At 38.6% G+C, this 16308-nt stretch overlaps 3 protein-coding genes and 2 non-coding genes across 8 annotated transcripts; 3 read left to right on the top strand and 2 right to left on the bottom strand.

Annotated features, from left to right (window-relative positions):
* The first annotated feature begins 573 nt into the window (after window positions 1–573).
* rpl37 (ribosomal protein L37) lies at window positions 574–3229 on the top strand. The gene is made up of 4 exons (XM_042748087.1): window positions 574–701; window positions 1522–1657; window positions 2434–2518; window positions 3126–3229. The coding sequence occupies exons 1-4, from the start codon at window positions 699–701 to the stop codon at window positions 3193–3195; spliced, it is 294 nt and encodes a 97-aa protein (XP_042604021.1). The 5' UTR covers window positions 574–698; the 3' UTR covers window positions 3196–3229.
* Window positions 2282–2359, top strand: LOC122141359. The gene has a single exon (XR_006157744.1). It is a non-coding gene; the product is annotated as a small nucleolar RNA SNORD72 (small nucleolar RNA).
* LOC122141360 lies at window positions 2833–2910 on the top strand. Its single transcript, XR_006157746.1, has one exon. It is a non-coding gene; the product is annotated as a small nucleolar RNA SNORD72 (small nucleolar RNA).
* A 311-nt stretch (window positions 3230–3540) lies between the features above and the next one.
* On the bottom strand, window positions 3541–6591 carry hwa (huluwa). 3 transcript variants are annotated; one of them, XM_019063755.2, is made up of 4 exons: window positions 6398–6591; window positions 5651–6172; window positions 4323–4509; window positions 3541–4190 (listed from the first exon to the last, which is right to left on the bottom strand). In XM_019063755.2, the coding sequence occupies exons 2-4, from the start codon at window positions 6029–6031 to the stop codon at window positions 4024–4026; spliced, it is 735 nt and encodes a 244-aa protein (XP_018919300.1). In that variant the 5' UTR covers window positions 6032–6172; window positions 6398–6591; the 3' UTR covers window positions 3541–4023. The 3 variants fall into 3 exon arrangements, with proteins under 3 accessions (XP_018919300.1, XP_018919298.1, XP_018919299.1); XM_019063753.2 differs by lacking the exon at window positions 6398–6591 and having other exon boundaries at window positions 5651–6387; XM_019063754.2 differs by lacking the exon at window positions 6398–6591 and having other exon boundaries at window positions 5666–6386.
* A 2955-nt stretch (window positions 6592–9546) lies between these two features.
* On the bottom strand, window positions 9547–13895 carry zgc:122979 (uncharacterized protein LOC641576 homolog). 2 transcript variants are annotated; one of them, XM_042748121.1, is made up of 4 exons: window positions 13705–13895; window positions 12560–12808; window positions 11783–12289; window positions 9547–10215 (listed from the first exon to the last, which is right to left on the bottom strand). In XM_042748121.1, exons 1-4 carry the CDS (start codon window positions 13795–13797, stop codon window positions 9982–9984), a joined length of 1083 nt encoding a protein of 360 aa, XP_042604055.1. In that variant the 5' UTR covers window positions 13798–13895; the 3' UTR covers window positions 9547–9981. The 2 variants fall into 2 exon arrangements, with proteins under 2 accessions (XP_042604055.1, XP_042604056.1); XM_042748122.1 differs by having other exon boundaries at window positions 11783–12292; window positions 12563–12808.
* Between the last annotated feature and the right edge of the window lie 2413 nt (window positions 13896–16308).

Here is a 16308-nt window from a genome sequence, read left to right as displayed (position 1 = left end):
TCATTAGTGGAAGCTTAATGAAGTTTTTATTTTATTTATTTTTTTTATCTCAGGGACGATTTGAGTCCAGACATTTTTGGCAGCTCTGTAATTTATGTTTATGGTTGCCGGCGGTGGCTGTGAGCCCTTGCAAAGCCCTTGAAAAGACAAATCAATAGAACTTGCTGGCTTTGTTCCCACAAGAATACACACACACACACACACACACACACACACTGTTGTCAAATATTACTGGACACTGATTTCAGTTTTTATATAGGCTAAGGCTAATTAGTCTACTACACTAAATCCTCCCTGTAAACCTAACCTCTACAAATACAATGTTCAGTCAAACTAACACACAGTTGTTTAGGATAACCTGTGTAAAAACACATTTCCTAAAGAAGAAATGTGTATAATGTTTTCACTGTGTAAATATAGGTTATATAAATCTTATTATCACAGATCTACATGTCATTTCTGTAATTAATTTAAACTTTCTGTGGCCAGAACAGGTATTTTTTAAGGTTGAAAATACGTTTTATCTTTGTTACAGTAAAATAATTGGTGTATGTTCATTTGTCGTGGTTGTGAATGAAGAAGTCCGCAGTGTAACAGTAGGGGGACGTATTTAGTCGTTGCACCGAAAGCGCGCCGGTGGTTTTTTAATGGTACACCAGCACCTCTTCCGGTCTCTTTCGAATCCGCTCTGAGGAAAGATGGTGAGTTTCGCAGCGCCTTGCCGTCAAAATCCTCTAACATCTGAATCATGGCTTGTTTTAATCACTGTCCCATTAATAATATCACAAGCATATATATTCAAGGCTCAGCATCGTCCATTATGTCTTTAATTCCTCGATAGAGAGAGGTTCTCCAGTGTTCGTCCATACAGGTATAACGAGCTCGAGAAATAAACCGGTTAGCTATAAACAACCCCCAAAATAAACATGCTAGCTTTATACTAGCGCCAGTGTTCATTTAGATTAATCTTAAATACGTAGTGTTGGATGTTAATATATCTGAGACTGTATAAATGTGTAAATGAAACAGATCAGCGTTACGAAGCCTTCGTGGCATGAGTTTATGTGGTTAGCCTTTCTGCAAACATGCAAGATTGTGGATTGGAGTCTATTAAAATGCCTTTCTAGACAGTATTTTTGTGCATTATAATCTCAGACAAGTTGGCTTTCCTTCCTAAACAGGTTTGTTTGGAAGTCATAGTCTTTAGTTATCTTTTATCATTATTATCAACGTACTTATTGAGTATCATAGTCTAAACTCATTTATCTACCTTCATCTATCCTAACTAGCTGCCTAGTTAGCATATTGAGAGTCATCTCAGAATGTAGTAAGCTGTCATCATAGTGAGCTGCCTTCATAATCAGTATTTATGTGCATGATAGTGTCCAAACCAGGCGAGCTGCACATGAGTGAATGCTGTCTAGGTAGGCAGCCTGCTGTGGTTTGAGACAGCTGTCATATGAAAAGGAGCATTTAAGATATAAGCAATAATGTGAATGATGAATTTCTTGTGTTTTTCAGACGAAGGGTACGTCGTCTTTCGGTAAGCGTCATAATAAGACGCACACTCTGTGCCGCCGCTGTGGATCCAAGGCATATCACCTGCAGAAGTCCACCTGCGGAAAGTGTGGCTACCCTGCCAAGCGCAAGAGAAAGTGTAAGTGTCGTGATTTGTATGTGAACCATCATGGTTCAGTATTTGGTTGGTTTGCATTGATTTTGATTCTGGTAGCTTTATTGGCACGCTACAAATCTTTATGTAGCAGAAGCATGGGTGAAATGGAAGAATTGGTTCATCCAGAAATGGAAAGATGTTGAAAAACCTTCAGGCCTTTCAAGATGTAGAAGAGTTTGTTTGTTCATGGGGATAGATTTGGAGAAATGTAGCATGACGTCACTTGCTCAGCAGTGGATGCTCTGCAGTGAATGGGTGCCGTCAGAATGAGAGTCTAAACAGCTGATTAAAAACATCACAAACCAGTCCAGTCCATCAATTAACATCTTGTGAGAAGCTGTGTGTTTGTAAGAAATGAATCAATCACTAATACTACAAGTCCTCTATCCATAATATTGTTTTCTCCAGTGAAAAGTCTGAATCAGGAGAGAAATACGCACAGATCAAGCGCCGCTTATAAGCAGAAACAGTTCAGAACATTTTCATTTGAAGTGTTATTGTGGATTATGTGCTCCTTGACCAGTCACGATGGCTTAAAATTAAAACACATTAAGCAACTTTTCATTTTTGGGTGAACTATTCCTTGAGAATAGTCTGGCGTATCAAAGCTTACCAGTGATGTCCAAAAATAAATGTCTGAACAAATGACTGTCCAGTGATTACAGGTTTAAACTGAGGTAAGCCGGAGGTGTTTTTGGACTGCTGGAGGAATGCATTTTATTTTCATGCGTTTGAAATATAATTGTTTTTGTTTGTAGACAACTGGAGCGTTAAGGCCAAGAGGCGCAGCACCACAGGAACTGGCCGCATGAGACACATGAAGGTTGTTTTCCGCAGGTTCAGGTGAGTAAACGTGCTTGCAGTGGTCTGCTCAGATTTTCATGCTTTTAAGGTTTATTCTTTTTCATACTTTTAATCTTTTGCTGTAATGTTTTATTTAAGCATTTTTGAGCTGTTGTGTGTTTTGCCTGGCATCTTTTTTCTGCATCGTAATTTTTTTTTCGCTTTGCATATTATCTGGCATTAATACAGTGAAAGTTCAAAGCAGGGTACAGGGTTTGGGTTTGATGCGGAAACATTTGACTGACAGTGATAGAAACTTTACTATTGATCCTGAGATTTGATGATTGGCTGGTTAAATTTAGCATTTGTACAGTGGCTTACCAATGATGTCCAAAAATAAATGTCTGAACAAATGACTGTCCAGTGATATTGACTTTTTACTGAGGTAAGCCTAACCTGTACATTTAGATGGGCGTCTTTTAGAATCTGTTTTTTGTTCAGTTTTTGTGCAAACCAGTTGGGTTTTGAAACTACTGGGACTTGATCGATAGATTTGAGACCCATGCAGTCATGGTATGGGCTTGTGAATTATCTTTAGGGCTATCGGTTACATCCTGTGGTGTAATGTTGACTGAAGTATGTGTTTTTTTTTGTGTGTGTGTTTCAGAAATGGATTCCGTGAGGGAACCGTGCCCAAGCCCCGTCGGGCAGCAGTGGCTGCGTCCAGCTCCTCATAAACTCGATCCAATAAAAAGTGGTGTTTGAAATGTCTGTCTGAATGCATCTTTTTGTCTCACAAACACACTCGGAACTTCTCAAACCACTTGAAAACAAGTTACCTTTTAACACCGTTCCAGACTAAATACTTGATTGAAAAGGGTTGTTTTATTTAAAGAGTAACATGGTGAAACTAGTTGGTCTTTATCAGCTTGCATGGTTTTAGAGTTGAGACTTAAATCTCAAGATCAGCTATTCTTGATATATAATCTCCTAATACATATATGAAAACCGTGATTTTATTTTGATATTACAGTTATCTTAATAATTGCATTAGATGTCCACAGCAATAAAATGAGACCCTGTATTTTAAAACTTTATTATTCAAGTCAGGCACAATCTAAATATTTTTTGTTACAAATACAAGAGTGTGTAGCGTGTCAAAAATGTGAAGTACTCAAACAGCCTCTTCTGAAGACCTCAGAAACACCATGCTGAGAATCATGTGCAAACATATAAAAATTACAAAACAGTGAGAAACTCAATGTGTAAAAGAAATGCTGTGTCAAAGTGAATGAAATAGTGGGGTGATTTTATAAACACATTTTTGTAAACAGAACAAACTTGTTTGGAGTTGCTGCAGAAGTAAGCTGTGATCGTGAAGAATTTTTTTTAATCGTGTGTGATGACAACGTGATGTGTTGCAGTTAAAACAGCTAGTGAACATTTTTAAGTGCACTAAACCCAGACAGAAATCTAGACTCGGTTCAACTGAAGTTCTAGAATGAGAATGGCTGAATTGAGTCTTGTTCTGGAGTTCATCAGGCTATCTCTATGGAGCTCGGGCTCTAGACCCAGTACTGTTTGGTAGTGATGGGGGGTGCATGAGGTCTGTGCTTCGGGATGTGGTTCTGAGTGACGTAACTTGGGTCGTAGTAATCCCATTCCAGAGCGGACGCCCAGGCAGAGCCCGGGAAACCGTCACTGTCCATAGAAAGGATACGCAGAGATACACCTAAATGAACAGTTAGGGGAATGGACAGACTTCAAATATACACTGCTAGTCAGAAGTTTTCTATTTGTAGTGTATATGTAGTTAGAGCATTTGAAGTCTACTCAGTTCAATAAATGAGATCATAAAACTAACCTGCACTGGCTCCAAAGTCACTGTCCAGTCCTGAACCCCTAGCCGAGGGGCTTGATGACGCCACATAGCAGGAGTTTTCCGGCTGGATGATGCTGGCGGACTCACATTCCACATGGATCTTATCCAGAGGAGCTCTCTCCAGCTCCATGGTGCTGCTTCTACGCATGGAAGTCATCCGCATTGAGAACTGTAACCAGAGCAGTTAAATGGTTACTCAAGGGCAAGTTTGACCTCGCATTTCACTTGAAGCCAAAACTCTACAGAAAGCAATCTTTTTCCTCGTCAGATTCTAGACTACAACTAATAAACTGGGCTGCGTTTTCCAACTGATCACATGTAATCAGATTCCAAAATATATGTGTAATTAGATTATAGCCTATTACATTTTAAAATACTTGCAATCAGACTACAGTTACTCTTGTACTGATTACATATTATTCACAAAAGTCTTTGTCTTTGGAAGGCTTTTATCTTTCAAACACATTAAAAGGCTTCATGAACCCCAGTTGAAGAAACCTGGACATAATGTTTAATATTAATAAACAACAAATGGAATATATTTTTATTCTCCTTGCATTTGTATATCAGTATGGTGCAAAATTATCCTATTTGCATCATTGTGATAAACGTGTTAGATCACAAGCAATATAAAAGTAATCCAAAAGTAGTCTTGATTATATGACCTTAAATGTGTAAAAAATGGATAACGTTACTACTACAATTATTGTCATGTAATTTGGAATCAGTAATGGACTACAATTTGTAAGGAATATACTCAGGACTGACCACTGCCATCAATGTTTAACTCCATACACAATGCATGTAGTAATTTTGCATAAATATGTTATTTTGGATTTGGTACTACGGTAATATCTTGCTTTTTGGGCATACAGTGCTATGTAAAATTCCACTATATAAAAAGGGGCAAAGTACCAAATAATCTAAACAAATCTGTGCTATTATGGGATATGGTACTAATACCATGCTTTTTGGACATTACATATAAATACTCACTATATGAGAATGTCAATCACATTATCATAGTTTTGCATTTCAGTTTCAAAGAACCATGGTATTAAGACAAAATTGTACCATAATATATCAATCAAAACAAATCTATGGCACTTTTTTGTACGTTATAATGCTGTGTAAACACAATATGAAAATGGCATATTAGTAAAGTTTTAGATAAGCCTACCATTTCTACGAAGCGTGGAATTAAATATGAGACCATAAGGCCGAGACATCTGCCATTAAAATTAGCAGAAGAGATTATTTAATATTTCATGAAATCATGTGTTTTAGTGATTTAGTGTTTTTGACCCTACCCCATCGGGAGTCACCTGCTGTGCTGGTGAGTTCGGTGGCACCGTGTTGACCCGCTCCGTGTCCGAATCACTGGACTGCAGCAGAACCGGGGCGCTCGTCCTCCAGTTCGGCACGCGCAGTGACCCGGACCCGGCGTAAGTGGCCCCATCCGGCCGTACAAACCTGGCGCGCTGCCCGGTGGCCCTTCTCTCCGCTGACGAGGTCAGGGACGAGGTGATGGGAGGCGCCAGCATCGGCTCCGAGACCGAGGCGTAGTTGGTCTTTCTGTTTGGAGCGAACAGAGGCTCATCAGAGAAGCGGGTGATTCTCTGGCGGGTTGAAAACGACGAGTGCACGAGCGAGACTTCCGAGCCGCAGCGGGCTCTCTTCCTCAGGGTCATGCGGAACAGCTTGTATCCCACGAACAGGCAGTTGAGCAGCAGGAGCAGAAGTACGCAGGGAATGAGCACCAGGATCAGAAGGGCCAAACTGGGCACCGGGAGGCCCTCGGGTAAGTTTGATGAGGGCACAGCCGATCCCAGCTGCGACATTTCATCACAAATCAGGACAAAATGTGATTTTGATGTTTGCTTAATTGCACCTCTGATTATTTATGTTTTTATGTAAAATAATATCAATAAAATGACTAAAACTGACAGCCGACAACTGAACCGCAGGTGCGCCCCATTGACATCAATTAATTCCGCCAGAGTGCGTCAAGAGCTTTGGCTTTTCACCGACAGTTTGCAACAACTTTGCAATCTTACCTCAAGAGATGAGAATTTCTTTGCTGTATTAAGTCGTCTATTTTGTTCGTAAGCCCTCAAAATAGCACAGCAATGAAGTTAAATATGTAAAAGCACTTATGTTGGGAACTTTTTTTGAAGAGTTTCAGCTGAGGTGAAATCAAGAGCTTGTGTGATCTGACTGGAAACAAAACAAAATCACCAGGAAAGTTCAGAGAACGATGAGGAAATAGTTAATTGGTTACTATTTAAAATAAAATGTTATATTAACCAATTTACATGAATATTTACATGTTTTTGCTGCTTCTGTCGGAGCTACCTCGTGACGTCGATAAACGTCACTCGCACTTAGTGTGAACACGTCAAAATTCATTTCTAATGTATCAAAATATAAACTTTTTGTTCCATAAATTATTCTGAATAAAAAAGCACGCTATTCCTAAAATTCATACACATTGCCTTGATGTAGGCTCAGTCTTAACCAATTTTTGTTAAGTTAAAATAGCCATATCTGCTAGTGTTTTTACTGTTAGTTAAATCTATTAAAATTACATTTAAATAAAGCTGAAATCAATATTAATATTTGAAATACAAAAACTTAAAACTTAAAAAAATGAACATTTCTTGAATTGCCAAATAACTTATAATTGCCAAATAGCCTACTAAAATTGCTACAAGTAAACTGAAATCAAAGCTAAATTTAACTATTAAAAAAAACTAATAAAATTGTCAGAAGCTATTTAATTAAATTGAAAACTGAAAATATTAAAAGTGAATTCAAAATATTTTGAGTAATATAATAGTATATAAATAACACCAATAGTAACGCTGTTATCGCAAAATATTTAGTAATTATAGTACATATAATAGTGTAAATATAGTAGGCTACATAAACAATCTCTTAAGGGGATTCTTCTCACCATGCAATTCATTAGTAAGGCCGAGAGAGGGCAGTATAGTCTAGTTTAACATTGTAGCTTCATGAGTCTTTTTCATTTGTTGTTCATGTAAATGCAATCACAAACCCTGCACATCATTTTACTTTAAAGCCATCAAAGACATATTTAATATGCTAACCTAACCTTGATTCCTGTAGGCTTGAGGCCATTTAGATGGTCCCTTAAGTACTTATAATTGCGTCCATTTATTTTGTGGGCGGCTTTGTCTGAAACAATTTAGACATGAGTAATGCTTCCACAGGGAATATACCACTTATGCTGGAACCACGAGTTGCTGTATGTGTTGTGAAATGTCATGAATGGCCTCATTTGATGTTAGAAAAAGGAAAAATTACAATAATGTTTTCTGCATATATGTAGCTAATTAAAAAACTACAACTGCATAGCAGTGGATTTCCCAAGTGAAATAGATGCAGTGGTGAGCAAACATCACACTTTATATATAGAATTGGCTTTTTTCGTTTTTCTAAGAAGTATCTAGGATCACACCCTGCTAAAAACAGCAATTGTGACCCTGAGTAAGTGTGAGTGTCATTTTAAACTGTGAGTATGATTCATGCCCCACAAACATGGCTATGACTGACATGAAACAATGTTCTTCTTGATCAGACAGTTCATATATTTGCACATTTCCTGTGAATACCAGTCTGTTGAGCTTGACAGAATCATTGCCAGATAATTCCTATCAAATATACAGTACACTCTTAGAAAAACAAATTGTACCATCAGGGGAAAAACAGCTTGAAGCAGGACCCTCATATAATTTGTCATCTTTGTACCTTATTTACATAAAAAGGTTCACAGCTTTACAAAAAGGATCCATATTACCACTTTAAGGTACTAATAAACATCTTTTAGGGGTATATTGTACCACTAAAGGTATAATTTTTTGCACATTTTCTGACTGTATTTCAACTGTGGAAGTCCTTCCTGGGAAGGTCACTTGTACACAAACTGGAAGATATATTTGAGAAAAAAAATTATATAAATCATGCCTTTTCTTTTTTCTTTTACTTTCTTTTCTTTGCTTTGCTTTGCTTTTCAGCTTCACAAGACAGTAATTGATGGACTGGAGTGGTGTGGATTACTTGTGGATTATTGTGATGTTTTTATCAGCTGTTTAGACTCTCATTCTGACGGTACCCATTCACTGCAGAGGATCCATTGGTGAGCAAGTAATGCAATGCTACATTTCTCCAAATCTGATCCCATGAAGAAGCAAACTTATCTACATGTTTGATGGCCTGAGGGTGAGTATATTTTCATCAAATTTGAAATGTTTGGGTGAACTATTCCCTTAAATTCAAGATCATTTGCTTAATATGGACTTTTTTTTTCTCTCTTTGCTGCTTTGCAGATTTCTGGGAAGGTTTTCTAATGGATGCTGGAACATGGATGCCGGGATTTGCTCTTGCTCAGACACAAACATCACTGAAGTCAGGTATTGATGTTTTTGTAATGGAGTCTGGCTTGGTTTCAGTGTTGTTTGGCCTGTGCACAAGTCCTTCCATTTCTCTGTAGACCACATTTTGTGCAATGCATGGGGCATTTCCAGCATATTTTTAGTCTTTTTTGTATATGAACAACTCTTGGATGTATTCTTGATTAGTTTTCCTGTGAAGCACTTTGTGCTATACAAGTAAAGTTACTATTTTCATCTTCAGAAAGCAGTAGGGAATATACAGCAGGCTTTGAAACTATTAAAAGCATACAGATTAAATATTTAAAGGCTAAAACTTTATGGTAGCTAGTTTTAATCAACCACACCATGGCCTCATATAGCTTTTGTGTTTATTAGTATTCAAATCCACAGAGCAAAAATGCCACCCTTTCTGGTGTGGCATATGAATATCACAGATGATTAATACATAAAGATATTTTATTAATCTTTGATCTCTTTGAAAGTTATTTTTGAGGCAGGACACCACGTTACTAGGGTAAATAATGTAATGCATTAAGACATTAAATGTTGTATTACAAGTTTTCTTAAACTTATGTTTTAAAAATGCAATATTAAATGCAATGTTTTATATATATATATATATATGTGTGTGTGTGTGTGTAAATCTGTAAAGTTTAAAATTGACTTTAAACACTAAACACCTTTCTCCCTCTCGTATGTAATTTAATGCATTCATCATTCATGAATTAAATTCATGCATCATTCTTCATTCTTGAGTGCTTAACACATTAAAGACAGCAACACAAAAATCCAGTTATTTCATTAATAAAACTTTATTTCTGCTTACAAAACATGCGTTCATCATACATGCCAGGTCATATCTGAAATTCACATTTTCTCTATATAATCTTTACAAATAATTCATTGGAACATGACACAGGGATCTCTCATAGAGACTAAATCACTGACAGTTCTGTACGTGAGTACAAGGTCGTCATGGTTAAAGAAGTATGCTAACACTTCAGAGTAGCACCATCAGTGCAGGTGTGTGTTTAGTGCGTGAGCTGTTCGTGTGTTTCCTCAAACACTTCATCTCTGTACGAATCACACTTAACACAGGTATTACATACCTATATGTAATATGTCTGTGTGAGCATCTCGTCTCACACTTGAGTGCGTGTGCCTCACAGAGACAAACAGCTGACGTTAAGTCCATCACCAAAATGAGTGTGTGTTTTCTTTAGTTAACACTGTCCCAAGCTGTGTTTGATGATTTCTTTGCTGCTCGGGGGAATGCGATCAGGGAAAATGACTTGAAATTCGACCAGAAGGTCTCCACGCTGGGCGGGATTCTTCGCTCGGGGAAGCCCCTCCCCTATAAGCCGTCTCATTGAGCCTGGCTTGATGACATCACTGCTTGGGAGGGGCTTCATCTGTCCATCAAGTGTAGGGACGTTAACTGTACACCCACATAGAGCCTGGAGAAAACACAAAGAAAGAAAACTGTTAAAACATTGTGTCACAGGATCATCTTTGATTTGTAGAGCTATAAAGGTCTGTATCGATCCTCGGCAGCTCTCTTTGTCTTGAGATACAATCTGTTATATCACAAGCTGCAGTTTTTTGGCAGCATAAGAGCGATAATGCCCCTCTGGCATATGTTATGAGGTCTAATCCATTTATGATGCTTTTATATAATGCGAGTATGAACGCAGGCGGAATATAGGCCAGACAGATTGAACATTATAGTTATGCAACGGCAGAAAAGAGCCACTAATCGCTCTCATTTCTCAATGATGCTCCAGTCTGCGGGGGACGGGAGGGTAAGCGTGGGAAGAGAAAGATGAAGTGGATGTGGAAAACGAGAGAGGGAGAGAGCGAATGAGGGCGGAAATGAGCTGGAAAGAATAAAAGAATGAAGAGTTGTTTTTAAGAGCCGATGCCAAATCTGGTGTCTAGAGAACAGGATGGGCGATTTAATGATCCCTTTTGTTAATCGGCCAATTAATTTGTGATATTTTTGATTAAATAGTGCATTAAATAATTAATTCTATCTTGCTGTCTTATGAATATTTCTGCAATATATTGGCCAATCGGGCAAAGTTATCAATACCGATAATCTTAAAACGGCCATTTATGGACTGAATATTTCCTGATATTTCAGCTAGGCCAATTAATCAATCAATAATTAGTCAGTTTAAGATTATCTACCAATCAGGCACAGTAAACCGTGCCAATAATCTCAAAATGGCAAAATAGGCCAATTAATCATCTAATAATTGGCCATTTTGAGATTACTTGTATCAAATGCTTGATCTGTGCTTGGCTAGTTAACAGAAGTTTGTCAACTGAATATTAACCATTTCAGTTGTTTTCTTAGTATTGTATAAAATAAGTGTTTAATTTAATTGAAATTTGCTGTCTTATGAATATATTAACAATATATCGACCAATTAGACACAGTGCCGATAATCTTAAAATGGCCAAATATGGACTGATTTTTTTCTGATATTTCAGCCAGGCTAATTAATGGACCAATGACTGGCCATTTTAAGATTGCTGGTATCAAACGATCAATGAACCCTTGGCTACTAAGGAGAAGCTTTACCCAACAGTGTCACTTGCCAAAATCTGTCCAAAATGATTAATCACTTCTGTTGTTTTTGAGTAAATTTGGTGTAAACTAAGTGCTGATTGGAAATCATAGTTTACTGTCTTATGTATATATCACCATTATATTTGTCATCCTTCTCTCTAGATATTATTATGGGTCTATTCATAGAAAATAGATGCATGAGGGCGTATAGGCAAAATAAGATCCACTGCTGGAGAGGAGTGAATGACAGAATGTATGTGAGACGATGCTGAGAGCTGAGGAGGTGGTGTGCGAGATGGGAGGAGGAGTGTGTGAGAGTGTGTGCGCTGAGGCTGCGGGGGAGAGATGCTAAATTTAGATGCAGCTCTCTGCAGAGGCTTATTGAGTACGGGCAACTGCGAGGGAACATTTCGTACTGCCATGCACACATACACATGAACACATCTCACCTCTCGCAGCGTGATGGTGGTGGTGTACACAATATGCGAGCCGTCTCGTCTGAAATGGGCGTGTTTCTTCTCCTTGATAACGAAGGCCAGGTCGTTAGGGGCGTGGCCAAGCATCTGATGGCCTTCCTTGGGGAAGGTGATCCTAGTGCCCTCCTTCCACCCCTTCTTCACCTCCACGTCGAACACGCTCTCTTCCGGTCTCAACGTGTGTTTGTCCGTCTGCCGGAGGCGTGTCACTTTCACACGCTTTGTCACGCCCATCAAAATGTCCTCCAGTGATACGAGGAGCTCATGAACTTCGGCCACGCCCGATGGCTTGGGCCCGCCCCTGTTTCCATGATGCCGGCTGAGGTGGGGCAGGGGGTTTCGCAGGAAGGGGTTAAACAGGTCGTCGTCGGAGTCGAGTTCGAAGTTGAAGAACACGTGCCAGGAGTGGGCATCAGCTTTCGAGGAGCTGTTGGAGGGGTCACTTTTGTTCCCAGCTGGAGCCACACCCCCTTTGGTCAATCCGAATATTAAAGAGATTTTATTAGTGTGCATGTTTTCGGGTTTGCAAAAGCTAAAAGGGTTCATTCGCTGGGTAAAGTATGGATAAATAATTGATCATGTTTGCAGATATTTTCACCCAGAACTGCGAGTGTGTGAATCAGTTCAGCTGGGGTTGTGAGAACCCATTGAACTCAGTGTGCATTTGAAATGAGCATTTGTGGGACACTTGAAATGGTGATATATCTTGCATTTTTGAATATTATATATTTGTGGTTGCACTTTAATCTCACCTTGTTGATCATAGACACTGCGTTTCTCTGGGTCCGTCAGAACATCATAGGCTTGAGCAATCTGTTTAAATTTGTCCTCTGCATCTGCGTCTTGGTTCTTGTCTGGGTGGTAACGGAGCGCCAGACGCTTGTACGCCCGTCTGATCTCCTCCTCATTAGAGTCACTTGACACACCGAGCACAGAGTAGTAATCAACACACTCTGGTGAGGACGGGGGGCTAGACACCTCGGGTTCTTCACGCACCTCCTACACACACACAGATGGCAGGAGTTTAGAATATGATCATTTCTAGTTCTCCTTGGTTCACCTACACAAGGTGATCCCAAATAAAAAGATGAAGTTTCTTGGTTAAGGTGGGGATGCAAGCACCATAGACTTAAAGGGAGTCCCCATAATAGTACTATTTTTAGTGACCAATTTTTCATTTAGTCATTTGAATACATACATGCATATATTCCACTCAATCCAAAATTTGAATAATAAAAGTATAAAGTATAGGCATATATAACTTGTATAACAAATATATTATATTTTCACTAAAATACTGAATAAATAAATAGTTTCTATATATTTTCCACTCTGTAAAGTTTGTGAGTGGGGTATATATATATATATATATATATATATATATATATATATGCCTCCAAATTCTCTATTATAATATACACTCAAAGTCTTGTATAAAAAGGGCATGTATAAAAATGTATACATTTATATATAAGTCCATATTCTGCACTATATAACAAACTCCAAAACTTTGTATTTATTATATAGTGAGGAATATAGAGGTATATATAAAAATCATATGTTCTCCAATATATAAATCCATATGCATTTTATTTAGTGGGGAATATAGAGTTGTACAGATCTCTATATTCTCCATAATATAACAAACCTCAATTATTTGGGAAAATATAAAGAGACATATATAACAATTTAGAAATCTATATATACCTCTTTTTCCCCACTATATAATTTATATATAAAGATTTATACATTGGAGAATATATATGGATTTAATATATACCTCTATATTGTCCAATATGTAATAAACACTCAAAGTCTGTGAGTGTATATTATGTAGTGGAGAATATAGATGCATATATATTTTAGCATGTAATTTAAAATGTGCAGCATCTCACCTCTGAGGTCCATCCCTCCTCTCCGTGGATCACTCGCACTTTGCACTTGACATTCTTGTGTTTGACGCCGAACTGAGTCCAGATGAGAACCATGATGCTGATGCTGCTGATGCTGCTGCTGCTGCTGCCGGTGAGTGTGAGCCGCGCGCTTGAGCTGCTTGAGCTGCTGTCTGCTGCATCTCCCGCCGCTCTACTCGAGCTTTTATACCAGCGCTCTACACACGGCGCCCACGCGTCGTGACCGAGCTTCCCCGAGCACGCCTATTCTTCACGTACACGAGAGGGAATACCGCGTGCCCACCAATCCACGCTCGATGCCGCTGCGGAACGAGATGAGCATCACGCGGATGTGGCAGCCCACCTCTCCATGTGGAGGAGCGTTTCCGGAATTCACAATGAGTCTCATCCCTCCCTCCCTCCATCCATCCTAAATTGGTCTCCCGTTACAGACTGTTCTTTTGGCTTGTCGGCCAGATTTTTGGATTGAAAGTTGTCAATGACATTGACGATGGATTTTCGCAAAGAATGGTAGTAAATTAGCGCGAAAAACATGCATATAAAAGGCGAAAATGATAGCAGATGAACACAGGGAAATATGCATATATATATATATATATATATATATATATATATATATATATATATATATATATATATATATATATATATATATATATATATTGTGTGTGTGTGTGTGTATGCATGTATGTATATATTATTTTTTATTATTATTATTTATTTTATTTTTTTCAAAAGGCACTTATGCCCGAGTCGTGCATAACTTATTTATTTATTTATTCATCAGCCTACTTGGAAGAGACACATTGACAGAACTACTAAGAAACTCAAACAATAATTGCCATTTGAGGTAAAGAGCGTTCAACTAACTAAATAAATAAAATTACTTTAAAATTAGCACTTTTAAAATTATAATTCTAAATGGATTATTATTTGGAAAGTTAGAAACGATCAATGGTGATTGGGTTGCCCTTTAATTTCTAAGTCTGGGCTAAACATCTGAAGTGGATCAAAAAATTTAATCAAAGTCCTAAGACACGAATGCATTTTGGTTTCAGGACAACTTTGATGAAAGGTTTTGATCCAGTTCAAATGTTGACTATAGTGTGTATTGTCCATTGACGCCTGGTTGAAAACCTTGGCCACATGTGGAAAGATCTATGCTTAATGTCAGTTTTATTATTAAATGTCAAATCATGTCTGATGCTGCTTTGAGCAAGCAATAAAGTCTTATTAGAATTTAGCTACACACAGGCACACACTTTAGGCTAATGTCCCTTTGTGTCAGTGTAATTAAAACAGATGAAAAAATACAGCCAGTACCCACACATGCAATTACAGGCAATTGACATGTGATTGTCAAGTCTGGTGGCTTGTGTACCAATATTTCTTTATGCTCGTCACGGTGACAGTTCAACGTTTCCATCTCCACGGGAATAAAACGTCTTTGCGCATTCACAGACCTGTCCTAGACGTTAACTGACCGCCAATGCATTAAAGCGTAGCCTTGGGGAATGTCGCATTACGCAATGTACGTGCAGAATTGGCGCGCGCTCCTCAGTACATAAATGGCCATATTTCCTCAGACGTTACGCGTTGAGCCAATCACAGACTAAAGATGCTTCAGGATTCCCGCTGGTACCGGAAAATTGGACAAATTTGGTGTATATGTCCCTGTCAGAAACGTCAGAGAATCTCTAAGCCAGATTTCGTCCATTTTAGAAAAATAGAGAGAGGGAGCGCAGGAAAACCGAGCCGGGTGGTGTGAAAGACACCTCGCAGTCTGTCATTATCGACCGGCCGGACATTTCCGTTGTGTCTGGAGAGATGAATGTGAGATCAGGTGTGTGAGTGTCTCGCCTTGAAAGTGTTTGTGAGGAAGCCGAGGGAACATTGTGCTAGCGCAGTGTCGAGGACATTCTGGGAACATTGTGCTACTGCGGAGTAAAGCTCAGCAGGGGCGCGAAAGAAGTCGTGATCTCGTGCTTTTAATAATAACTCTCGGCTCGTGACCAGCGGATGCCCAACTGTGCCGCGTAATTTTCGCGCCCTCATTGTGCCTTTCGCGCTCATTTTGAGTGACCGTTATTAGCGTCGACTAAAGGGCTCCTAAATTAGAAACCATCTATCAAACAATGTCCGAGCGATTGAGGGATGCCCAGTGAGTTAATCGTTTCCTCTGTTTTAACTGATAAAGCGGTCTTCAGCGACCCTCCGAATAATACTAATAACTAAAAAGTAGCTTAAGAAATAGTTAGCCTATTTTACAAATTTCTATAGAAAATGTGGCTGTTTGTGGCATGTTGCTGGGCGGATGTTGGGTTGTCTATTGTCTCAAATCCCCATCCCCCCAGTTTTCATGATGTTTTGGTCTTGTCTGTGGTATTTTTACCTGTTTTTATGATACTGTAGTTGGAAATGATACACCTGATAACGAAATAGCACATCTCTTTTAAAAAAAACACAAAAATTTGAAGTATTATTTATGTTTGCGGGGAATAAACATAACCCTAGTATGAACACTTGTAAAACCAGTAACCAGATAAAAATCCATCGTATTTGAAAATGGCGTATTTGAAAAATACC

Source organism: Cyprinus carpio, chromosome B21, assembly GCF_018340385.1.
Source record: "Cyprinus carpio isolate SPL01 chromosome B21, ASM1834038v1, whole genome shotgun sequence".
NCBI classification, from domain to species: Eukaryota; Metazoa; Chordata; class Actinopteri; order Cypriniformes; family Cyprinidae; genus Cyprinus; species Cyprinus carpio.
This window is presented reverse-complemented; position numbering and strand designations above follow the sequence as displayed.

Bases quoted from the DNA above. Each gene is read 5' to 3' on its own strand.
- rpl37 (XM_042748087.1), top strand. The intron at 1,658-2,433 runs GTAAGTGTCGTG...TTTTGTTTGTAG, and splicing joins TGCCAAGCGCAAGAGAAAGT to ACAACTGGAGCGTTAAGGCC. The intron at 2,519-3,125 runs GTGAGTAAACGT...TGTGTGTTTCAG, and splicing joins GTTGTTTTCCGCAGGTTCAG to AAATGGATTCCGTGAGGGAA.
- hwa (XM_019063753.2), bottom strand. From the start codon at position 6,181: ATGTCGCAGCTGGGATCGGCTGTGCCCTCATCAAACTTACCCGAGGGC. The intron at 4,510-5,650 runs GTAGGGTCAAAA...CTCTGGTTACAG, and splicing joins AGCAGGTGACTCCCGATGGG to TTCTCAATGCGGATGACTTC. The intron at 4,191-4,322 runs GTTAGTTTTATG...CTGTTCATTTAG, and splicing joins TGACTTTGGAGCCAGTGCAG to GTGTATCTCTGCGTATCCTT.
- zgc:122979 (XM_042748121.1), bottom strand. From the start codon at position 13,797: ATGGTTCTCATCTGGACTCAGTTCGGCGTCAAACACAAGAATGTCAAG. The intron at 12,290-12,559 runs GAGATTAAAGTG...TTAATATTCGGA, and splicing joins GTGTCTATGATCAACAAGGT to TTGACCAAAGGGGGTGTGGC. The intron at 10,216-11,782 runs GTGAGATGTGTT...TGTTTTCTCCAG, and splicing joins CCACCATCACGCTGCGAGAG to GCTCTATGTGGGTGTACAGT.